The sequence below is a fragment of the Varanus komodoensis genome, unplaced genomic scaffold, assembly GCF_004798865.1.
Source record: "Varanus komodoensis strain SLA01 unplaced genomic scaffold, ASM479886v1 scaffold29_1, whole genome shotgun sequence".
Taxonomy (NCBI): Eukaryota; Metazoa; Chordata; class Lepidosauria; order Squamata; family Varanidae; genus Varanus; species Varanus komodoensis.
In genome coordinates this window covers 12,150,333-12,175,957 of record NW_025335759.1, presented here as the reverse complement: position 1 = coordinate 12,175,957, position 25,625 = coordinate 12,150,333, and the positions used below count along the sequence as shown (strand labels likewise).

At 48.7% G+C, this 25,625-nt stretch overlaps 1 protein-coding gene across 4 annotated transcripts in view; it reads right to left on the bottom strand.

Moving 5' to 3' along the window:
* The window catches only part of ACTN4 (actinin alpha 4), an 83,616-nt gene extending 61,608 nt beyond the window's left edge, over positions 1-22,008 (bottom strand). For 3 of the 4 annotated variants that reach the window (XM_044435318.1, XM_044435313.1, XM_044435314.1), the window contains exon 1: positions 21,761-22,008. In XM_044435318.1, coding sequence (XP_044291253.1) covers positions 21,761-21,901 — 141 coding nt within the window. In that variant the 5' untranslated portion in view covers positions 21,902-22,008. Of the gene's footprint in view, positions 1-14,383; positions 14,584-21,760 lie in introns of all 4 variants that reach the window. The other variant, XM_044435315.1, reaches the window with a different exon arrangement.
* Between the last annotated feature and the right edge of the window lie 3,617 nt (positions 22,009-25,625).

The window sequence follows — 25,625 nt, the reverse complement described above, 5'->3', positions numbered from 1 at the left end:
TGGTTCAACATTCGGAGGGTCCCAGGATGCAGAAGGCTGCCCTAGCTCATTAGAGAGCAAAAGCGGCCGGTGGATTCAAGGGAAGTGTCACACAAGATGGTAACCCTTCCTCAAAGGACTGTTTGAGGCTGAATAAGGTGGTGAGATGCCTCACACTGCAATTAATACAGGCTTGGAAACACCCATTTGCCAAGTTGCTTTCAGATGTCCAGAAAGGGAGAGTGAGCGAGCGAGCTTTACGACTTTCACTCCACCTAAAACACTCACCCAGGAGTGTAGGCAAGTGTTTGAGTACTTCTTCTGACTTTATTTGCAAGACTAATTCAAATTAATGTCACAACATGCTTGCTTCCTCTCCACCAGTTTGCATTAATATGTGAGCCTGGAGGAGGTATTTAAGTTCGTCTGGAACAGGCCCCATGTTTGCCATCTGCTTTTCCAGTGGGGGGCGGTATATGGGCCACAGTCATGCCACACACTTCCCTGACTCCCAAACCCAAGCAAATCCATATTCTGACAAGGCTGCAGCCAGGAAATGCATGTTACTTTTGAAATGAGGGGGCAGAGGATCAGCCCCACCCATAAATACCCCAGAGAAGCAGTCCCTTGGCTGCAGTCCCTTTTCTCTTGCCTCTGACATGGAAACGGGGAGCATCAGCTGGTACTGGTCCAAGAGCCAATGCCAGCCTTCAGCGGCCAGCTCCAAGGCCAGACACAGCAAAGTTTGTCATCCGCAGTTTGTTCTACTCCAGGCCCACCACTGGAATTTGAGCTTCCCTCTCGCAGCGTTCTAGCTTTTGACGCAGCTACATGCATATTTACAGTGCTGCGCTGCAGCTGTTCTGATCAGAGCAGCAGACAGAAAATGGAAGAGCAAGGGGACGGCATACAAACGCTTTAAATAAAATAAATGCCATCATGCAGGTATTTTGCCAGGGGAGGCTTGTATGTTGCCGCATTCCACCACCCTGACAAGGAAACGGGCCCTTCTGCAATCATGGGGCTTTAGTCCCTTGGGGAACAGTCACCACTGGTAATGCAGGAAAAACCGGATATCAAGGCTGGCTGAACAAGCTTTGCTAGACTAGCACAGGATTCTGAAGGAATTTCTTTGCAAAGTGTCAAAATCTGCTGAAGCTAATACTGAAGCTAATACCTGCCAGAACCCTGAGCTCTCAAAATGTGAGTTTTCAGGTTTCATAGGAGTGGCTTGTTGTTATGTGTGAATACCGGAAGCAGGGTAAAACATGGCATGTTTGGTACCATGTTGGTTACAGAGAACCAACAGCCTGCTCTAAGGTTTCCATGTTTCAGCATCGCCTCTCATCATGTGTGAATCTGGTTACAACGTTTTTCTGCTGTTTCCCCATCTTGGCCAGTCAGTTCGGCAGTAAGAGCAGCTGCTGCCACTCCAGTCACCATTTTCCACTGCCCTGTTCGCCGAGCAATGGCTGAGTTACCAGCAGCAGGGCACTGATTGGCTGCCCTCATGCTCCCTGCCCTCCTTCCTTGAGCATGCTCCCCAGTGTCCAGCTGGGTGCCCGTCTCCCCACCTCCTGGCTGGACAGCTGAAATGCCCGTCTCGCTCGCCTGGTGCAGCTGCGCCACCCGATCTCCACCTGGGGTGGCCTCCCAGGTAAGCACGCCGTCCCTCTACGATGGCCACCTGGCCTGGTAGGGTGTGCTCTGGGAGGGAAGACATGGAGTAGCAACCACAGGGGCAGTAGCACTATTCTAATGCGTAAGCAGGGCCTCTGCAGAGCCCCAGTACTATTCTGATGAGCAGACAGGGGGTCTGCAGAGTGGCAGCCGACTGAGAACGCGCCCCTGGAGCTTGCAGGCCAATGGGGGAGAGAGAGGTGGGTGATGCAGACAAAGCAGTGAACACTGGGATTGGTTCCCGGCAGCAGGAATCGATGGGACCCAATAGGAGGGAAGAGGGGGGTGTCGGGGACTGCTCATGAGCAGCTTCCTTGCAAATGTGTGAACGCAGGACACAGGGTGAGAAAGGCAACTGCACAGCAAGCACTGGCATTATGAGTGAACAGCCCCATTATCTTTTATTATGCATCAGCTCTGAAATCTGGGTATCTGACCACTGAATTTTCTTCCTCTCCTTTCTGTTTTTGCATCACATCTCAGAAGTCATTATTTGAAAACCAAAAACTGCCCAGATTGATTTCACTGAAAAGTAGTGTAAAAGTTACAAACTATAAAGTAAGAAATACCCATTCTATATCTTAACAGGGGCTCTTATCCCATCTAAGCCTTTGGGATACAGTTGATTAGAAATGCAAGTTTTGGCTACCAAACACTATGCATGCTTATACTCCAAGCTGTTATTTTGTTAACTTTGATAAATGGATATCCAAGGGGACGGTCTGGAATGGCCTTGTTTTATTGCAAACTGGAATCTCATTAACCCTTCTTAAACTTCTCCCTCTGGAATGGAGATATTTAAAAACTTCTGATGTTATGTACCATAGTTATCTTTGCAATATAGCAGTGAAGCAGCTGATCTTGTGGCACGAGTTTTTTACTGGCATTTTTAAATATAGCTTCTGAATAAGCATTTTTCCTTCCTCCCTGAAAATCTATGACTAAGGCTCACTTGACCACAAACGCTGCATATTTCACCCATTCAACAAATACTTCTGGACCTGACACTGGATTGCAGCACCAACAGTACCTCCAATTCCTGTGACTTCAGACAAGCCTATCTGTGAAGTTATCAAGGGTTGTGGACATGCAGAAGATTTACTATGTTGTAATCAGATTACAGAACAGAGGCCTGGATAACAGGGTTTCTGCAAGGAGGGTTCAGTCACACAGTTTCCAAGAAAAAACAGCAAAAACAGAAAGGCGGTTAGGAGGAAGAGGCAGGGCCGCACTTACAGATTTATGGAATGGGAGGAAATGTAACAATAATAAAGGTTTAGAATAGGGAAGACTTAGATATCGGGGATTACTGGTAGAAAGGTCGATGCAGGGTTTCATTTATTCCACTGAATACCTCTATTATTCCATTGAATAACTACCGCTGAAACAGGAAGTTTTCACTTGTGGCTTGTGTCAAAGACTGCCCCAGGAGACTGAAAGTCCCCTCAGCACAGCTGTGGCGGCTTGGATTTTTCTGCCCCAGGCACTAAAACTTTCATCCCCACTGCCACTCCGCTTCCTCCTCTTTCATGGGGTTATTACCTTGTCTTTAGGGAACTTCCCCTGAGAGCCTCAAAAGTCAGGAAGCTCTTCTGAGGGAGAAGAGAGAGCCAAACCATCTTCCAGCATTTGGGTAGTGCACTTGAGAGCCCACTATCGGGCCTATGCTGTGGCGGTGAAGGCGGCGAAAAAGAAGTTTTTTTCTGCTTCCATTGCCTCCTCACAATGCCGTCCAGCGGAGCTTTTTCGAGTGGTGCAAGGCCTGGTTCGCCCGGGTCCTAAGGAAGATCCGATGCCACCCTCAAAGGCCCGCTGTGACGACTTTGCCAGGCATTTCAGGGAGAAAATCGCTCAGATTCGTCACGAGCTGGACTCCACTAATGAATCAGAGGTCTCTGAGGAGTCGCCAATGCCACCGTCTGGTCCAAAATTACTGGAGGAATTTCAATTATTGCGGCCCAATGATGTGGACAAGGTGCTTGGAAGAGTACGTCCCACCACTTGCCTATTGGATCCTTGCCTGTCTTGGTTAATAAATAACTCCAAGCACGGGATTGGGACCTGGATTTTGGAAGTGGTTAACGCTTCTCTGAGGGAGGGTCGAGTGCCTGCCCCTTTAAAGGAGGCGGTAATACGACCGGTCCTGAAGAAAGCGTCACTGGATCCAGAGATGGCCACTAACTATAGACCTGTGGCCAACATCCCGTTTCTGGGCAAGGTGCTGGAGCGAGTGGTGGCGGGACAACTCCAAGCACTCTTGGAGGAAACTGATTATCTGGATCCTTTTCAGTCCGGCTTCAGACCCGGGTACAGTACTGAATCTGCCTTGGTCGCCCTGTACGACGACCTGTGCAGGGAGAAGGACAGGGGGAGTACATCCCTGTTGATTCTTCTGGACCTCTCGGCGGCTTTCGATACCATCGACCATGGTATCCTTCTGGACAGACTTGCGGGATTGGGGGTTGGAGGCACTGCTCTGCAGTGGTTCCGCTCCTATCTCGACGGTCGATTCCAGAAGGTAGTGCTGGGGGACCATGTCTCTACGTCATGGCAGCTATGCCATGGGGTACCACAGGGCTCCATTCTATCCCCTCTGCTATTTAACATCTATATGAAACCGCTGGGAGAGGTCATCAGGAGGTGTGGGCTGCGGAATCATCAATACGCTGATGATACCCAGCTTTACCTCTCATTCTCCACTAACCCAGATGAGGCAGTGGCTGTGCTGAACCGGTGCTTGACCGAGGTAAGGGAATGGTTGAGGGCCAATAAACTGAAACTCAACCCAGACAAGACGGAGGTCCTGTTGGTTGGCGGATCGGGTTTCGGAGAGGGTGGATTTGACCTGGTCCTGAATGGTGCAACACTCCCTCTTAGGGATAAGGTCCGCAGCTTAGGAGTACTCCTCGACCCGGAGCTTTCTTTGGAAGCTCAGGTGACAGCGGTGGCGAGGAACGCCTTCCTTCAGCTTCGGCTGATTAATCAGCTGCGCCCCTACCTGGAGTACGACTGCCTGGCGACAGTGACACACGCGCTGGTGACTTCCCGCCTAGACTTCTGTAACGCGCTTTACGTGGGGCTTCCCCTGAAGACAGTCCGAACACTTCAATTAGTGCAAAATAGAGCTGCCAGGTTGCTGACGGGGACGGGGCGTTATGCTCACATGACTCCAGTCCTCCGTCAGCTCCACTGGCTTCCCATTGAAGCCCGGGCCCAATTCAAGGTGTTGATTATGACCTACAAAGCCCTAAACGGCTTGGGTCCTGGCTACCTGAACGAGCGCTTACGTCCATATATGCCCGACCGCCCTTTGAGATCTGCGGGAGAGTCCCTTCTCCGGGAACCCTCCATGAAAGAAATTAGGAGAGTAAGTACCCGGAGGAGGGCTTTCTCTGCGGTGGCGCCCAACCTATGGAATTCACTCCCCAAAGAGGTCCGCCTGGCACCGTCGTTACTGGTTTTTCGGCGCCAGGTAAAGACCTTTTTATTTAAACATCATTTCAATTGTTAAAACATATGATCTGGCCAGGGCAACTTCTTCTTCCTTCTCTTTCTCCTCCTATATTTTTATTTTATACTGATAATTTTAATTTTGTATTTGTAAATCAATGTATTTTTTGTATTGTTATATTTAATGGTAATTTATTATGTACTATTGTATTTCAATGTATTTTATCATGTTGTAAGCCGCCCCGAGGTTTCGGCAAGGGGCGGCATAGAAATGCTATAATAATAATAATAATAATAATAATAATAATAATAATAATAATAATAATAAACTGTAGTGAAAGTTTCCAATCTCCTCCTTGTGCCCTTGCCAGTGGAAAAGAAAGGGGACTGGCATTCTGTTTCCAACAGCAACCAGCTAGGCTTCTTGAAATGAAGTCCATTGCTTAACCAATGTCGAGGTTAAGCAGGAAACCTGGTCAAGCAGGAATCTAGTTAGCCTAAACAACTGGGAATATCACCACTGACGGAAACTCTGCAGAAATGTGTACTCTAACAGCGAAGGAACACACAACCCAGTCGCTGACTTTCAATTACCTAGCAAGTGCAAGGGCTGCTCTGGCCTCCAGGGAGGTTTATAAAGCTCTGTCAAACGTTTGCCACTCATCTAAAAGAGGAGGGAGGTGCTTGGAAAGGGCAAAATTATGACACCAGCCTGTCTCGATGCAAACAGAGGCAGAGGAAACTAGTGTGTGGCAGGTTGCTTATGCTTCAGTTCCATCTGATGAGCCTTAATGAGCCCTTTGGCTCATCTCAGCTGCTGAAAGTAGAAGCCAGGCCTTTGGATGTGTGGCATTTGCAGGCATGATTGATGGAGCTAAATGGGTGGCCTCAAGATACGCACATCCCCTGCATTCTCCTATGGAGGGCCCGGCACAGCAATGCCACCGCAGGAGCTGAAGCGCACTCCCAGTGAAGGAAACATTACCCACCTGGAATATGCACATACCAAAAGGGAAATTTTAACTGAACCTGGGGGGGGGGGGCATGGCAGCAGGTCAGCTTCTGAGTTTCACAGCACTCTTCCAACAGCAGTCAAGTAACCACAGACCCTCAGCACAACTGGCACAACTATGTGACAGCTTCGGGCCCAGAGCACCCACAGACCACTGCAGCAAGCCATGCTGCAAACAGCGGCCTGCGCCGCATCACTGGAAATGCCAACTACCACCCCACACTTTTCAGGACAAGCTCCAGGCGGGCGCCAACAGCGGAACCCTTCCCCACCTGCCCGACGAGGCGATGCGGCCGAATTCTGCTGAGTGCCTGTGCTGTTCCAGACTGCACAATGTGGGAGGGATGAGGAAGGTGCGCACCAAGGCGGTTTCTGCAAATAGCCAACTAGGCCAGCAGATAAAGTGGAGAATTAAAACCTCTCCTGAGGGGCGGAGCCGCTTCCCCCACACCCTGCACGCAGCAAGAGTCATGAAGAGACAGCAGAGGGAACACCTCAAAGGTACCGTTCCTGCTCCCTCCTATTGGGACCAGCAACACCTGATGTAGAACGCATGTTCAGAAGAGCTTGCACACTGAGGAAGCGTGCACACCTTCCCATAAGCTCGTCTTCTTCACCCCAAAATTAAAGTTGCTGCAAGGAAAGGCAGCCTATCTGCCTAAGGAAAAGTCCTAGGGCACCTCATTTGCACACCATACGCTTTAAACCACACACACTTCATTTGAGGCTGTGGAGAAGAACTCAGGGGAAAGCAGGTCACAGAAAATTCCCATCATTCTTTTGCCTTATTAGGCTGCAGACAGGGTAGCGTTTTATGAGATTCAGGCAAAGCGGATGAAGGGCAGCAGGAAATGGCTTTCAGGGAGACAGATCACTTCAACAGAAGCGGGGGGGGGGGTGGATCAGCCCCACCCATTTCTCTGCCACAAAGAGGCCTTCCCTGTGCTGGAAGCTCCAGCAATTGCAACAGGTGCATTTGTGTTTCACCTATGCTAGCGGACGTCTGAAACCGGGCACACCCTTTTCCCTCTTAAAGCAAACCTGCCCTGCCACTCTCAAAGTGGAAACTGAAAGTGAACATCAAGAACCTTCGGGGACAGCAGCTACTTTTGGGGTGCTCCTGAAGCTTTTGTTTCTGCGGAGGAGAAAATGCACAGGCTGGAGATCCAGCGGGGTTTGTCTTCACACACATTTCACTTTTGGAAACTGGACAGTCACAAGGATCAGCAAGTGCACGAATTTTCCTTATTCTCACTCACCATGCCCTAGAACCCACTTGGCGCCAGGCAGGCCACTCACTTGACCTCAAATCCCCTACCACCACAAGCACCACACACTGGCAAGAGAAGCATAGATGCAGGTCCTGCAGTAACATTTTGCCGTGTGAATGCAGGTTCCAGAAACTCAACTCCATTCCTCTTTCCCCAGCTCAGCACCACTGGGCAGTATTTCACAGAGGAGCTAACCAGCTGGGGTTTCTCCCCTTCAATACGCTTTGTTGTACTGCAAGGGCCAGAGTTTCCTTGGCATGCTGGTAACACCGTCACCCCTTAGAATTGAGATCACTACTAATATGTGCACCGGTGACCGAATATACAAAAGGCCCACGTGGTCTCGCATCGCCGAACCCTTCGGTGGCCAGCTGTGAGCTTCCAGGAAGCAGCGGCCCTCACCTTTTCCCAGTCCCTCAGTTTGATACTGAGGGCTACTCCGCCCCTGAACAAGGTGGTTCCATTGAGCCATCGAGGCTAGTAATTGTTGGTGAGACTATTTTGTGCTTTTTTAAAAATATGCATTGCCTCCTACCACAAAAAGCAGTTTTGAAGTGACTTGCATAATGCACATTCTCAAGTGTTATAGCCTACCATGCAGGGTTGTAGGCAAAGCACAAAAGTGCTTTGAACTTGCAAAACACATAGTATAAATGCTAAGCATTATTCCCAGCCATCGTTTCATTGGCAAGGGATGTGTATGGCTGTTCTTACCCCGCCCCCCAACACACACAAACACAGACACACAAGGTGATCTATTTCCAGACTACCCTGGCCCCTGAAATCCAAATCAAGAGCTTGTGTGCACATAAACACACTCACACAACACCAAGGACACAGCAACGCTGGCCAAGGCACTTCAGACGAGTTTATTCTCATATCAAGAGCTGAAGTGCCACTTGCCATGCACCACCTCCCTTGTATCTTTGCCACGGAAGCAGGTGGACAGGCACCACGAAAGACGGCCAGCTGCACCCACAGGCAGCAGGGCAGCTAAGGGGTTTGTGTGGGAAGGTGCTTTGCTATGGAGCACGGAGTTTCCATTTACCCATTAGGGCTTAAAGGAACCCAGCGAAAGAGGCCTTTGGTAAGTAAGAAGGGACGTGGCCAAACTTCAGATGACTGGAAAATGCGCAAGAACACCCAGTGAGCTTTGCACCTCGGCGTCAGATCTGTAAGCCTCCAATTCTGCTGTCTCAGACAAGCCACCTCACCTTGCCTCATGCTAGGACGGCCTCTGAAAAAAATAAGGCTTAGCTCAGCAAAGCTGACTTCCCTTCAAAAGTACTGGAGAGTACCTCAAAATGCAGCCACAGGGCAACATTTCACCAAGCACCTTCTCATTAAGTTTTCTTTTGGCTGGTGGTGCTACAGTTCTCTTGACCCTGGCCTCATTCTGCACCTCTGCTCCCTTCCTGATCCCCCCACCCTGAAAATCACAGCAAGTGTGTCAGGTTCATTGCTGGCCTATGACATTTTCCTGCCCGATGCAGAGCTCAAATGCCGCCCGCACAACCATGGCCTGCCCTGTAAGATGTCTTGCGGTGCCACTCAGACACCAACTCTTCCCGTCATCTGCTCCTGCCCCCATCACAATGCCACCTGGTGGGGGCGGCAGGGCCAGCCCTGATCAGACCAGAGAGCCGTGGCAGTATTTGCTTCTGCTTCTAGCACTCTTCTGTGCCTTTTAATGTGCCCATAACCAGAAGGTAGGGAAGGAATACAACTCCCAGTGGCTTCCAGTTCTTGTCTACCTGCAGCGCCTTCACAATATTTCATGGTACAGGCTATAGCCACTTAAGTACTCAACTGCGGAGCAGAATACTTGCTTCCAGATAACCAGACAGCACTCACAACCTCTCAGGTTTGATCCCTGCATTCATGGCAGCCTGGAAAACTGGCTTGAACTCCTGGGGAGCTGCTGACCATCTGTGCCCACAATAGATGAACCCCAGTCGAAGCTGCTCGGCACACGGAACCCCCCGGTGTTCCTGACCAGACTGCCAGGAAGCAGCTTCGTGTAAACGACCCGGAACCCGAGATCTGGCAGCTCACACAGCTTTCTCCAGTGCAGCATCCTTCCTTGCGCACAATGCCCCACCACACATATTGAGTTGTGGCTCGCTTGCCTTGTACGCACGGCCCAGGTCCAGATGCCACGGGGGAGGGGCTCCCTCTGAGGCACGGGTTGGGGGTTGCAATATGCAACATGTCCAATTAAGGAAGAACCACCAGCAGTGCTAACTGCCCTCTTCTCAAGCAGAGGGATATTTTGCTCTGCAGTCGGATGCGTTAACTGCTGGCTGCACTAAGGCAGCAGCCACAGTGGGTTGAAAGGGTTCCTTTCGTGTTAGCGCTTCTCAGATTTGTGTTCCCTCACCACCACCTCAGAGAAGGATTTTTCCCTCTTCCCAAGCTGAAGGTTTTTAGATCTAAATATAATTTAACAATATTTGCAAAGTTACATCATGGGAAACACTCTCCATTTGCCAAGGGATAAATGTAAGGGAAAAGAATGAGAGTTAAAAGAAGACCAGGGAAGACCAAAAAGAAGAAAACCGGGTTTAGGTTACACAGCACTGCACAGAAACACTGCTTTGAATTATACATCCAGCTATGAAAGTTTTAGTAGGCAAGGCTTCGCTGGACTGACATTTTCCTCTGAAAGTAAAAGGTGGAAAAACTAGGAGATTTTGGGAAGCCCCTCCACCACCCCAATGTCATGGGAAGCAGAAAGAAAGGGGAGGTGAGGCAAAGGCGAACAGCTGCCATGTTTGGTGTGTGGCACTGGAGCACTGCTCTGTCGCACTTACCAAGCATATGCAACATCTGGAACCTTAAGAGGAAAGTAAAGTGACCTTATTTCTGCAGAATGCTGAGCGGAGCCACAGCAGCGGAATCCGTGGTGCAGGCAGTGTGTGTGTGCGCGTGTGCCACTTATTCACATTTAATTTACAGTGCGGAGAATTAGCTTTCTCAGTCCTTTCTGTTCTGCCACTCTAGAACAGGACTGATGCTCTTTTACGAAGGATATTTTTGAGCGGGCGCCAGCAATCAGGTCAGACCGGGGGCCAAGTCTTCCCTAGGAGCATGTCGTCACATCCAGGAGTCCTGCCGCACCTGGCACCAACTCTGCCTTGATCTAAGGATTGCATACCATGAAGGGGGGCGGGGGCAGCCCAGGGGGAGAGGCAGGGCAAACCTGCCCACTAATTCCTTGCCTTTAAGAATGGTGTCAAAACGCTGCACCAAGGTCAGCCTAATTCAGGAAAACAGGGTTCTGTGACTCTTAAAAGCTGCACTTTTATTCTTATCTGGCATAATTTAGTTGTTTATAGGGGAGGAGGTAGGAGACATCTAGAACCAAGTCCCAGCTTCTAAAGATCCTATTCAGTCAGTTTTTAGCTTCTAAGAAATTATGAAGCATAGCCCACAATGGGTAAGAGCCGGGAGCTTATGAAGTTTGCCAAGTAAATCCTGACCCCAAGACTTGTGTTTTAGACTTGGGCAAAACTGCAGCTCCAGTAACAGATTTGTACAAGCTACTGTGTCCCCTCACAACAGCAACACAGAAAACTGAAGGCCAAAGCCACCTACCAGAGATCCTCACAACCACCACCTGTATAAATGCATTTTCTTTAAAAGGTTACTAAAATTATGGAAGTTGAATTCCAAACTTGCCATCCTGCAATTCACCGTCTACCGGCCAGCTCGGCTGTTTCTCAGCACTCTTTCTGAGCATCTCTGAAAATCCGGGAGCGATGGAGATCGCAACGGCCACACCAGGAAGCATCTACTAAACAATGTTCCCATGGCACTGCAGTGTCAAGCCATCTTAATGCTGGGTTAACACTGGTCTCACAGGGCTGCAAGCAGCATTGCAAGCATCCCTATTTCCCCAAGACTCTGTTTGATTTAGGAAGCCTCTCTGTCCTGGGCTCAAAATGTCCTTATACTGAGAGGAAGAACAGACACAAGTAAAGAACCTGCCTGCTGTGATGGGATTACACTGCAGCCAAGAAAATTGGCAAAGGGCAGGCTTCTCTCAGATACCTGCAGCAGATGACCAGCAGAGCAGTAAATTAGGAGTTTTTCTATTAGTGCATGCAGAACGAGGTTTAGGCTAGGCTCCAAAGGCCCAATTGCAGGCGCTTAAGGAGTTCCAGCAGCTCTCCGGAACTCCTGAAGGGGCCTTCCTGACCTTCAAGAGCAGCTTTCGAGGGGTGCTACAAACAGGGTAGAACAACACCAGTGCACTCACAGAGCACTACACTGTGCTTCGGATCCTCACTCTGCCCGCAATGTGATTGCAAGGCAGAATGTGCAAGAACCATTTACATCTGAATACACATTTTCACTGACATTTAGATGTTGGAAATGTGAAACAGCCTTTGTAATCACCATGGGGAAAGGCGCTGATCTCCATCACAAGGGGAAGGGAGAACCCCATACTCCTCAGAAGGGCAGGATAACAATGCAATACAATGGAGAGGCATTGCAACCTGAGCAAGCATCACCTGCTCTGTTGCCCCACAGTCCACATTTCTGAATCTCAGCCCAACACAGGGTTGCTGTTGTGGGGATAAGATTACGGGCAGGAGGAAGAGAATGGTGTAAGCTGCATGGAGTTCTTTAAAAAAGGGGAAAAAGTGAGATATAAATCTAATCAATCAATAGGGAAAGCCAGAGAGAAACTGCACGAACATCTGGACAGCTTCCAACAGGGTAGATGCTGCAATTCGCAAGCTGGAACTACCTATTTCCAAAAGCATCTGGCTGCCCCCAGAACAGAAACCATGCATTTTCTCCCCTCACCCCTCTGCAGAATTTAATACAACTTGCTGTTATGACATGAAATTCCACCCTTTGCAGTTATCCCACAGTACTGGCTGGTAAGAAGGGCCAATGCATAATATGATGCAAGACAAATTCTACCAAACATTTCTGAGATGGGGAAAAATGAGACATGAAATACCATTTCCGATGAAATAGCACTTGCAGGAGCAGTATTGCAAGGCAATCCAACTCAAGGGCCACTTTCCCCACCTTTCTTGCCCACCAAGTGGTTGACAAGGTATTATAGGATGTTCTTATGGCTCTGGGAATTCCAACTCACCATGCATCTCCAATTTAATAAGCTTATGGGAGATCCTGGACAACAGGTAAATGTACTATCTCCCCTGGTCAAAGCATTATTGGTCCAAGAAACAGCAAATGCTGGAGGGAAGAAAAGGGTCGAAATGTGCCTGAGACAAAGTTTCACCTTATCAGAAAGCACTGCTCCTAAAACCATCCAAATGAGGACGATAATCTGAATGTTATTAACCATGGGGTAAACTAATTTTTTATTTCCTGATTCTCTGCATGTTTCCAGGTTATCAGCAATCTTTGCTCAAACAGGACAAAATCTATCCGTGGGCTTTTCAGTTTTGGTTTTTAAACACTGCTTCTTTCAAATGGTAGTGTGAAACTGAACTGTCAACCTAGAAACCATTAGAAGCAAGATAAGATTTACCAAGCTCCTGTGAAGGGGCCAGGGAGGAGAGAAGTAAACCTAATCAGGTCATTCTGGCTTGTTGGCATTTGTTCGCTTCTCCCAATTCAACTTCAGGATTTGGCTTTCTTCCTTGTAGCAATGAGATATTTGAATACTAGGCAAGGAGTAGGAGATGAGAATGTTCAAACACAAAAGGCTGTTGAACAGAGGGAGTATTAAAAAAAAACACGCACACAACCTGATCTTTGTGTAGGAAGCTGTTCTACCTGTCCTGTGAACAAATTTTGTTTTTTACCTTTGCAGCCATCTCCTTATATGGAAAGGAAGGAAAGAGCCAAAAGAGAAACCAGAGTGAAGGGGGGGGAAAACCCAGAAGGGCAGGAGGCACTTCCAGTTGCAATGTATGTGACACTGTGTGTCATTCAATGCCTCCCAAATTAATAAAGCAAGGCTGTACACAAGAATATCACCAGCACCACAGGAGGAACTCTGCAAGAGGCCTCTTGGATCATATTTGAGACAGAGGTCACTGAAATTCTAGCAATGACTAAAAAGGAAGGCCTTGCTAAGATGACCCATGCACAGCAGTCTCCTCTTCACAAGGCGGAATGGAAAATTTGTGTCATTCATAAACCATGTTTACTGCTTTCTCAAAGGCCAATAAATGCTCAGAAGCAGGCTTGGAAATAGCCACTTGCCTGCAGCAAGTTGAGAATTGGCTCCAGGCAATCATGGAAAGGATGCTGTACCAGAAAGGAAGCTGGTTGCTTTCAGGTCAGAAATCAACACCGGGTGCTTAATAGTGGACCCATCTGAGAGAGTAATCCGAAGGCTCCACAGATAGCCCCATCTCTCTCCTCCACTTCGTAGTAAGCACGGACAGTGCATCACAGATGTTGCCTGCACTGAGCAACAGGCCTGGACTTCCGGCCCACAGAGGGTAAATTCTATCCCAGTCCCCAGAGATCTGCTGCCCTTCCAAGGAGACAGCAGAGGGGGTGGTCCATGAGTCTGCCTCCGTATATCACAGCAGCCTCCTTGCTTCAGCCCTGCTGATGCCATCTAGAAAGCCAGGTTTGGCACAACACAACCCACTCGAGAGCGGAGGAGAACTGAAGCAGGCTTGTGGCACACATGTCTGGCTGGTGGGCTGCCCTCCCCACACCCTGGCATGTAGCCTCCTTAACAGAGCACCCCAGCCATATGCAGAATGGGAAAGGGAGTCAGGAGATGAGCAGGTCCAAACTCAACCCTCTGCTTTAATCACAGGCAATCAGTGCTTCCAAACAGTAGAACTCTAATGTTAAAGGCCCACAAATACATGGATGGAGACGGCCACAAGGGTCTCCTGTCCATACCTTTACAGGCGTTTCAGCTTTACAGATGCACTGAGGCACAAGCCCAGGAAAAAGCAAGGCCACGGAGCATACAAGGCACCTAAGTAACATGGGCATGCGTGAACAGGCAGGCCAAGACATGTTTGTAGACCAGTACCTTCTACAATTTCTGAAGCCAGAACTGCGGAGTCCCATTGAGTCTTCACTTTGTGCAAGGTCTAGTTTCTTCTGGATCAAAGAGTTGTTTACATCTTTTCAATTCCTTCTGCATCAACACTTGTTTTCATCTTGCAGAATGCATTGATGTAGTTTGTCGGCATGGAGCAAAAGGGTGGGGAGGAAAAGCCAGGTTTCAACCTGTTGGGTAAGATATTTAACCATAATCCTCTATAACTATTTGGCTCTGCTTAGCATGGGCTTGCACTCCAGACCTATGTCGGCTTCGGTGTGGTTGCAGCTTGGAAATGCTCATATTTAACCCACCTCAGCTGGGATGCCTTGACTTCCTGGACATGCTCCAATCAAATGAAATTTAGATCATGATTTGTTACATACGCTAGCTAATAAGAGATGATTCATCTACCTGGTCTTCAAACCAACTCAAGCAAAAAAAAAAAAAAAAAAAAAAAGCTTTTCATTCAGTGCTTCGCTATGGCTTCCAAACCACTAGAAACTTGGAAGTAGCTCCCAAATGTACACGCACAATTTATGATCTCTGCCTTGCAGAAGGAGAGAAAAACAGATCAGTGAGCCGAAGCAGGTAGCACTGGACTTGCCAGCACTGTCCACACATTTTGTTCACTCTTCTTATCAGAACTGTTCCCCCAGACTGGGACATTTGGGAAGCACACGACTGGGATACAGATGGGTTTGTTGTCAGCAGTTTGGACAATGGAGGAGAAGCAAGCAACTACGTGTGAAAGTGGAGCATAACTGGCATTCCAAGACAGATCCCACATTCACCCTCCCGTCTCGATGCCTCAACTGGACCGCAGCAGCCACCAAACATGCACAGCTCACATCCATGTGGACACACAGTACAGCAGCCACTTCGTGGGGCTTTTTGCTCAGCTGCAGCATCTTGCCCCCCCCCCACTCCAGCTGCCAACAAGAGAAAGTTGTTAAGTCTCTGGAGTTATTAAGCGTCCAACTGAACCCTTTGTATTTCAGCACAAAGTGAAGCACCCGAAAGGGCCCTTTGCTCTTCATGCCTTTGTGGGTCTTGCTGGGGCTGCTCAAGTGCCCAGTGGGCGGCACCTGCCTCTGGATGGATCCTGTCTAATCTTTCCTTCTCTCTCTCTCTCTCTCTCTCTCTCTCTCTCTCTCACACACACACACACACACACACACGGGGCGTTTGGCCTACTATTTTACAGATGGTGCAACAGGCCCGACTGTGGTCAGGCACAGCTTGCTCTGGCCCTCACAGCACAAGCGAGTGGAGAGCGAGTGAGCTTGCTCTGGCCCTCACAGCACAACCATTGCTTGGACTGTCCGTCAGAGCACAGGTTTTGCGATGCCCAGACAGGCCTCCAAACTGGACCAACACCCTTCACATCCCCTGTGCCACAAAGGCAGTAGCAGGAGGGACACATTCTTACATCTGCCCCTGCAGCAGAGCCTAAACTGCTCTTGTAACTTTTCATATCAACTTGGCATGGATTCAGTCTCAGGAACTGTTACAGTGTAAAGTCTGCTACCTTTTGCTAGGCCAAAGAAAAGTACCCTGCATCCTCCAACTGAACTGCAACACAAGCAGTTTCCCTACAAAAATTAAATCCAACTATTCAAACCTTCCAGCCAGTCCATTAAATCAACTTACAAACTTAAAAACCGTGCCATTTGAAAACTGCTAGCTTCTAAGCCTTTATTATCTAACACCGCTACATTCTTGCCTTCATCTTGGAAACTTAACATAGATATTCAAGATTCAATCTCTCAAAAACTGCGTGTTGCACAAAATCAGTTTTAGTTTACATGAAAAGGGGTGAAAGGTGCTGGTCTGGTTATTTCAAACACTGGTTATATGCTGCATTATGAAGCAATCATCATGTAAAAAGGAAAAAAAGGGTACGAAGATGTCCAAGCCCAGGACACAATACCTTCACACATCTTTAGGATATTCCCTCCCCAGCCACAAGCAGCAGAAACCATATATTACAGGAATGTCACATGCTATTCAAATATTGGTACCAGTGTTTGACATATCAGTCCTGAGAGAATGGGAATATTAAACTCACCACTTCTCACCCTTGTTATTCACATATAGGTCTTGTTATTGTTACTAGACAGTCCTATCTCCTTGTTTGAAATTATGCCAAATATGCCATTTTTTCACTTAAAACCTACCAAGCAATGGTTTTGAAATCGAACTATGCTAGGGTTTGAATCAGAAGACACTGCACCCTTTCTGCTTCCAAACTTATCCTCAGTCAGTAAACATGGCTAAACTTTCGTAACACATAAGGAGTTTAGGGTGCTGCTCAAAACCCCAACATACAGTGCAGTTTTGCCTTGAGGAATGGAAGGAAATCCATTTCCTAAGCATATGGGGTTAGACCAACCACTGCAAGAGGCTTGCCATTCCCTTGGGTTTCCCGTCACACAAGAGTAAAATAGGAGACAGGGAGAATGACTTGCTAAAAGCCAGATCTTCTAATTGCACAACCAAAGCATGACTAGGCTGGAAAGAAAGACAGAAAGACAGACAGAAAGACAGAAATTTGAGCTCTTGCTGAGAATGTGACTTAAAGGATGTTTGTCAAAGTTTGATCAGCACAGAAGCAGTTGGAGTCTTTCTAGCCAAACACTTCTCTGCAACTGTGTTTGAACAAGAGTTCGAGGCCCTAAGCAATGCTGTGTACAGCTTCAGCCCAGCAGGATTGAAATGGTTATGTAAAATCGATTCCAGATGACTACTGAACTGCACATCCAATTCATAAAGTGGACACTCTGTGTCAGGACATTTCAGGAAGTTGCTAAGGAGTAAACTGGAGGGGGAAAAGGCGCTCCAGTTCTCCGAGTGTTAAGCGGGAAGCCCAGGAGAGGCATGGAAATGAGAAGACCTGCCCAGTTCAAATTCCACCCTCAGCCTCATCTCAATGGGGAACCTGAGGCAAGGCACATGACTTCAGCAGCAGCACCCCCAATTTTCAACTTAAGGGCAATGAAATACTTCCCAAGTGCTTAAGAAGTACTTTGAACACGGTAAACTCCTAAGTAGCAAGCTGTGGTGGGTGCTCCTCTCCAGCCGCCCGAGTCCAATGCATGGCCTGAACGCAGCCACAGATCCCACTCCACCCCTTTCTTTGATCTGTCCCAGGCCAAGGATGAGAACGGCAGCGATTGCTCTGCTGTGCTATCAACCTTCCTTGCTGGAACTGGGAAGGAGAACTGTCCATGTGATTTGCAGAATGCTGGACTGCAGTATTTCAGGCTGCAGCTGAGGGTGGGGATGCAGGTACGCCAGAAATCCCCTGCACATCTTCATTCCCTGGCCTCTCCCCTCCCTTTCAGGGTCCTGCTTTCCTTTTCTCTGCACAGGGAGGTGTGCATAAGCACCCAAAGATGAATTCTACAGCCTGAAGAGTTTCCCTTCCTTGGATCCTACCAGCTGCAACTTCATCCTGCTGATGAAGCAGGGCAGAGAAGGAGCAGAGCTGTGCCTCATGCGATACTTCAAACAAGCTCGAGAGGAGAAGGTGCCTCCTCCGGTGTGGAAGCCCGATGCAGTCTGCAATGCTTTGCTCTTCGCTGCGCTCTCCCGTAAAAATAGTTCCAGTGCCACGTCACAAAGGTTGATTCAAAGCCCATAGCCAGGTGTAGCGGTTACAGCGATGCTACTGTACTGGGCTTCAGAGGCTGCGCCTCCTCTCCTCTCCTCTCCCCTCCCCACCCCCACCCCGCAACCATTACATGAACAGGCTTTTGGAAAGAGACATACGCATTCCCTCCAGGCCACAGCTATGCCAGAAAACATGGGAAAGTCATTAGCGGCGTTGCTGGCTCTCACTCAGCGCATAAGTCTAGTGACTACCACTTTGGTATCTTGATTTCAGTCCCGCTCTTCTTGGGGGTGGAAAACCTTGCAAGGCAGAGGCTCCTTACAAGCATTTGATCAACACATGCTCGTTCAATTCAGAAAGCGATTCCTGCAGGGAGCGTCTTCCTGCCAACTCAGAGCCTGAAGGGTCCCGTGCCTCCTTGAATTTGGCTCCAACGTTCTTAGCTCAGCCTTAAAGACAGCATGCAATTAAGATAATTAAACTAAATAGCAGATGGCCAGTTTGGCTTCACCACTACTTGCCCTACAGAAGGAAACAAATGCAACACCCCCAACAGCCTTCTGCAGAATCATATTCTTCTTCTCAGGTTGTGGAGTAATTCCACAGGCAGAGGAGAAGGGGATATTTTCCTGCTCTTTCCACTCAACAACACATCAAGATCTCCAACAAATATCCTGTCCATAGGATTCTGTTATGCTCCCTATGGCTTGAGAAGTACATAGTCCAGAGAGGCATGAAGACTGGATCAATACAGGCATGGAAGAACGTGTGTGTGGGGCGGGGAGGGGTTTAACTCCAGCCTCAACAGCTTGCTGGAAAAAGAAATAAATCCTTACTGATCTAGTTTGCCAGGAAGGATCCTGTCGTATTTGCTCAGAACAGTTACAAAGCTACGCATTCGTGCAGCACTTGAGCATGTTCCTATGTTCCCCCAATAACCCTCCAATACACCAACAGTCCCATAAGGATGGTCAGTATTGCGGGAGAGCCACTGAGGCCACCCACCAAGTTCACAGAAAAGCGACGACTTCAATCAGACACATCTGGGTTCGCAACTCTGCCCATGAGCTACTGTGGCCTTAATTCTCTAGAAACCCACACACTACACCATTTACGAAGGCCATGGACATCAACACATCTATGTCTCACATCCAAGCAGCACAAGGTGGTGGGAGGAAAATGCCTAAGAGTCCAATCTAGTGTATCTCTGTTAACTGTAGTCTTCTTACTCCACATACATGCCTTTTCACACTGGGCAAGCCAAGGAGGATTTCGCCACAGTAACAGCACACGCCACTAAAGAACTCTGTCTACCCAGAACAAATATTTCCACATCACAGGCCACAGTAATGGGAGCAGAAACCCCGGCTGCCTAGCAGGGACCGAGAACAATACCAGTCAGCGCTACTGGACGTGACAGCTGACCCCAGGGAAGTGACCGAAAACAGCAGGGAAAACTGGGGAGTGGGCAGACTTTTTATGGAAGGGGAGTTTGCGGACATGTCCAATAAGCCCACACAATTTGCCAAACAACTGCCAGCAGTGCCTGGGATTTCAAATGATTTCATCATAACTGCTATGCTTATGAAGTGCCTAAAATGCCTTTGATTCTGTACAGATATTTTTAAAATTTAGAAGTAACTACTAACAATACAGACCAGACACATTCCAGAGGAAGGGAGGAAGTAGAGGAAAAAAGGAGGGACATCATGCGTACAAGGTGAAAACCCTCTCCCTTTTCTGGCATTCACCGGCCAAGGAACCTCTCTTGAGGGAGAAGCAGGGAGAGCTTTGTCACCCCTAAAAGCAGGACACATAACCAAGGCTGAGCAAGCCAGATTTCTGCTGTGAGCCATTTGTCATTAAAAAGCCTGCCCCGCCCCCCCCCCCCCCCCCCAGCCAAGCAGAGCAGGAGGATGGGAAAAAGCCATCCTTTCCCTCTTCCCATCCCCGCCCCCCAGGATGAATCAATCAAGGGAGAATGCCGAACAAGCAGCGGGCAGGCTGGCAACATTCAGCTTTCCAGAGGCAAGTTAGAGCCGCCCCACCCAGCCCTGCCTCTCCCCTCCCCTCCCCTGGCAAACGCCGGCCACCTTGATCAGCAGCTAAGCTTCACCCTGTCCTTCAAACCTCCACGGCACAGGTGGCTGTGGAAGGCCCGCCTGGACAAACAGGCCCCGCAAGCCCACCCCATTATACCCTAGTGAGCAATCACCCCGAAATACCACTCCCTGCAGAGATCCGAAGTGCAGCAGGTTCACAGGCCTCCTTCCTTCCTTTGTGCTGCCCCCCCACCCTTCCGCACTCAGACTCAGACCCCCACCTGACACGCTAGACCCTTCTGCTCACTAAAACATGCCGCCGGCCCTGGAGACCTGTCCTTGCACCCTTCAAATCCCACACCCAGGAGACTTAGCCTCTTAAAACACACTTGCCAGCCATCCTCGGAGCGCTCTAAATCCCCCGGAGTTGCTCCATAAGAGAAGGCTGCAGCCTCTAATCCCACACATGCTTACCTTGGAGAAGTGACATCAATTCAATAAGATCTGCCTTCTGAGTAGACCTGGGAGGGATTGTCAAGGCCATCCAAACCAAGAGCAAGCCCTCTGAGAATCTACCTTCCCACAGCACCACACTTTAGGGCGCTCTACCCCCTTCAAAAAAACCTACAGCAACCCCTAGGATCTGCCAACCCCCCTCCCCACACACACACACTTCAACACTCAGAGCCACCATTTTGCAGACTCCTGGAAGCCCCAGATTTCCACATTCCAAATCACCCTAAGGTCCCCATGAGCCCGCCAAGTTGCCTTCTGATCACTTCTACATTGCTTCCCAGAGCCAGAAGCCCTGAACTCTTCATCTCATCAAAACCCAGCAGCCCCTCTTCTCTCCCCCCCCCCGTTTTCCCCCTTCTGAGCCAAGTTCTGGTTGCTCAACCCTCCCCCCCAACACCCCTCCACCCCTTTCTCTTCATTACAGGCTCATGCACACACCGACAGGGTCAAAGATCAACACAGCCCTCCCAAGATCACGCACCACTGGCAGGAAGGAGCACACTCCTCTTGACTGGACAGTACCGAACACCTTATCCTGCACTTAATGATGATTCCCTGATTTGAGCAGCCCTGCACATTAAATTCGTATTGCGCTTCCCGACAGAGACGCCAGAGTGTCCCCTCCAAACTCGGGTACCGCACCCCCGATAAGCGAGAGGGTGCCCCATCTCCCCCCAGCCTCCACGCTTCTGCCACTTCGGCCTTCTGCACAGGACAAAAGCCTCCTCAGCCAACCAGATGTCTGTCCCCATCTCTTCTTCGCGGGGGCAGCTTAAAAATGCAAGAGCACAGGAGCCCCACGAATCATGCCCTCCCTCGGGACGGGCTTGCTCTCCCTCCTCTGCTGGCGCTGGCTTTTGCATTTTTTTCAGGTTTAAGAAATCTCGGATAAACAGCAGGAAAGGCCACAAGTTAGGGAGCACTCGGTGCGTTTTTAAGAGTTTAAAAACTTGCACAAATGCGGGCACGGAGAGGGGCGCGCGCGCGCGCCTGTGAACAAGGAAACCCCCTCGCCCCCTCCTCAATCCCAACCTTTGCCCTGGAGGTACGAAGGGAAAAGGGAGGAAGAGGAGGATGAGGCAGCACTCTGCACATGTGCAGAAGCGCCCTCTTCGTCAATCCGCATTATTGCCAAGGCACCGAATGGCGGAGAAGGAAGCGGCGCCGGCCCGAACGCTGCTCCTCGCTCACCTTGCGCTGCTGCTTCTCCCAAGCTGGGTCGAGCAGGAGATCTCGGTCCCAGTCGTCCTCCTGGGCCATGTAGTCGCTGATGCCCGGCCCATTGCCGCCGTACTGGTAAGTCGGCTGCCCTGCTGCGTGGTAATCCACCATAGTATCGCTCGCAGGCGGTCTCTCTCGCGGGGCGGACGGTGCGCGTGCGCGAGTCCCGGGCAGGCGAAGGAGCACCCAGCTCCGAGCGAGGCGGCGAGCGCTGACCAACTGACGACAACGACGACGGACGCCGCCGCTTTACTAGCGGGGCGCCTGCGCGCCGCGCGGACACGCCCCCGTTCTGTCTGGCGGGCGCATGCGTCCGGGGAGAGGGCGCTCTAAGCCCCGCCCACGGAAAAAACAAAAACAAAGTCTCCTCTCCCGGCCCAGGCTATTAAAAGAACAGCGATCGCCGAAGGCAGCGCGCCTCGGCAGGTAGCGCCTCTGTGCGCATGCGCAGCAGGGCCCGTCCGCGCTTCGGTTTCTGCCTGCCGCGCGCGCGCGCGCGCGCGCCTTTTCGGCGTTGTGCATGCGCGGTTGGCCCCAACGTCTTCGCCCTCGAGCCGGCTGAGGGGCGCTCGCGCCCACGTCTGCCTCTCACGTTAATAACACATTGTGTATTCGTAATCACAGTTTTCTTAGTATCCGTTAGACAGAATTAATAACATCCGGCCAAGAGGATTTTTTAAAAATTGAGACAATTCATATCATCTTCATTGAAATGAAGATTTATAAATATGAATGGGCGTCGTTATTAAACCATCCATTCCATTAACAGCGTTTTTACTACGTGTTCATACCCGTGCCATTCATCCTAACAGCCGCTGTTGCTCTCGTTAATATTAACGTGGTTCTGTGAAGCTGAGGGCTCAATTTTCCTCATGACCAGCCACATCCATTGCGGATAATCTCCGTGTGGTTTTCTTTTCACCTCATAATTAGCAATCCTGAACAAAGGTGCTGGAGATACATTAACCTCCACAGGGCTGGCTTGGTGATGGATTATTTGTCCTTTTATTTAAGGTGCAATTGAATGCAAAGGCCCACAATTGCCAGCTTTACCCAGACAGCAGTAGGGATCTTGAGGTACTTTGTGGCCTTAAAATATTTGTACTCCTCAGCCAAAAGGAGCGGCAGTGCAGTGTAGTGGTTAGGAGGGCATACTGGGACTCTGGGGATCTGGGTTCTAGTCCCCCACAGTCACTGAGCACACTAAGTGACTTGGGCCAGTCACTGACTCTCAGCCCAACCTACCTCACAGGGTTGTTGTTATGAGGCGAAGCTTGAAAGGAGGCCAATTATGTAGGCCCGCCTTGAGTTCTTTGGAAGAAAAAGGTGGGATTCAAATAGAATGAATAAAAAGGTTCCCTGAGCAGGGAACATACAACCCATAAAACAAGGCAGTTTCTCCATGCAGGCTTACAATCCAAAAAGATGGTACACAAAGAAAAAAGTGATGGGGAGGGAGGAGGAAAAATAAAAATAGCGTATTTGCGCAGGCTGATGATGCTAACTTTCTTTCTCTGCTTCATCTGCACGGACTGCTGGAAGTTGCAGTGAATTACCTGCAGCTCCAGTTAAAAGGCTGGGGTACAAGAAGAGAAACACTTTTCTCCACCTTATTAATTTACATAGATTTAAAAAATTGAAGTAATTGCTGTTGCTTAACTGGAAGTGGAATATGCCTCAGCATTTGGAAAAGGCTGTCCAAGTGCTACCTGTGGTTGGGAAATGTCAAGGTCTCTGCAGCTCCCATGATCTTTACAGACTCAACAACCTTCAGCTAGAGATACTGTCTTTTAAAAAGTGGTCTGATGGCCCTTCAAATATAGGACTGTAATAAAAAGAAATAAGAATCCCACCTTCAAGTAACAACACATAGGAAGCAGCAGTGATAAAGTGAGAGAGAAATTTTGGGGTTGTAGTGGAAAACTCAAAAAAAAAAAAATGTTGACTTAACATGTAGCTGCTGCAAAAAGGGCTAATTCCATGCCAGGCATAATTAGAAAGAAACTGAAAATACAACTGCTGATATCATACTCCTATTATACACATCTTCACTGCAGTCACACTTGGAAGAAATACTGTGTACAGTTCTGGTCACTATTCCTAAAAAGGATATTGCACAGTTAGAAAAGGTTCAGAAAAGGGCAACTAAAATGATCGAGGGACTGGAGCAGCTCCTCTCTAAGAAAAGGTTATATTCACTGGGATTGTTTAGCTTAGAAACAAGAGCATGAGGAGAGACAATAGAGGTGTCTAAAATTATGGATACACTGTAGAAAGTGGCTAGAATAAAAGCCCTCCTTCACACTGTGTATAGTTAAACTAAACTTCCACAAGGTGTACTGATGGCTACCAGTTTGGATGGCTTTTAAGTGGGATCAGACAAATTCATGAAGAAGAAATTTATCCATGGCTATGGACTACCTCCAGTATTGGAGGCAGTATACCTAATATACCAGTTACTGAGCAACAGGGGCAAGAGTGTCTGTTGTCCTAACATCCTTCTTGTGGGATCCTGTGGGCAGCTGCTTGGCTATTGTGTGAACACAGAATGCTGGACTAGATTAATTCTGGATCTGATCTAGCAGGAATCATCTTATACCCTCCATAAACTAGGACAAGTGATCGATGAAGGGTCAGTGGCATATGCAGTTGCTCAGGTTGTAGCTTTTGGCCAATCATGCTGTCCCTGATCTGGTGAGCAAAATTAACATCCCCTTCCCAAAATTCAAGTATCAATTGCCTCAGGTCTCAATGCATGCAGGAACATATATCAAGGGAAACAGAAACAACTTCAGGTTATTTCTGACCACAGGTTCCCTAAATGGCAACCTCAGCTTTGCACCAGGAAAGGAAGTGGTTCAGCTTTCCACCCGCCAACATGACTGATCATCACAGTCCAGGATGTGAGCCATTGCCAACTTTTTATTTCAGCACCGTTCCTTAACCACAAAAAGTTTCATGTTGGGTTGGCTCAGTTTTTTTTTGGCATGAAGATGCAGTGATGTAAAGCACTATATCTGTTGAATTGCTGACTGTCATGATGCTATTAAAGGCACAGAAAACCTGTTAGGAAAACAAAAATGGCAACCACACATGGGTGACCCACTGAAAACCAAGGAGGGTGCTGCCACGCATCTCAGAGGACCTGCAGCCAGATCATAGAGGCTGGAATTAGAATGAGCACAACAATCCCAAGAAGCAGACCTGTCAATTTATGCTATGCTGCGTGTGCTTCTTGTTTATATTTTTTTTTCCTGAGTGCTCAAAGCGTTGCTTTGTTAGTAATCCTTACAACAGCCCTAGTAAGATCACCATTACTATCCCCTTGTTGCTGGTCAAATTGCACCAAAATGTGATTGCATTTAATATGACTAGTTTGGGTTTTTTAAAAAGCATCTGTGAGGGGAGGATGTGTGTATGGTGGGGTTTTGAAATGATTAAAAGTTTATGCAGGGGCAGTTGGATTTTCATCAGGATCTCAGAGTGAAGAAAAATTTGAAACCTCTAATGTGTATTAGTGCAAATCCTCCCGCTGCAGGAAAAATGATCTGCAAGACAAACCTAGTCCATTGCAGAAACTGCAGGTTGCATTTATAGAAATCCAAACTCAATCACAATTACACATTTACTATAATGTATCATTTAGCTCAACAACTAAGAGAATTATGGGTTCCCAAAGCCACCTAAAGAGAGAATTGCTGAGGTGACATTTGCAGTATTCAGCTAACCACATCGGCTCCCATTCTCAAATAGCTTATATTTTGCAAAAATATCTCACAACCTGCTGCAGGGTGGGTCAATCGGTGTTATTTCCCTTTTTCAATTGGCAACTGAG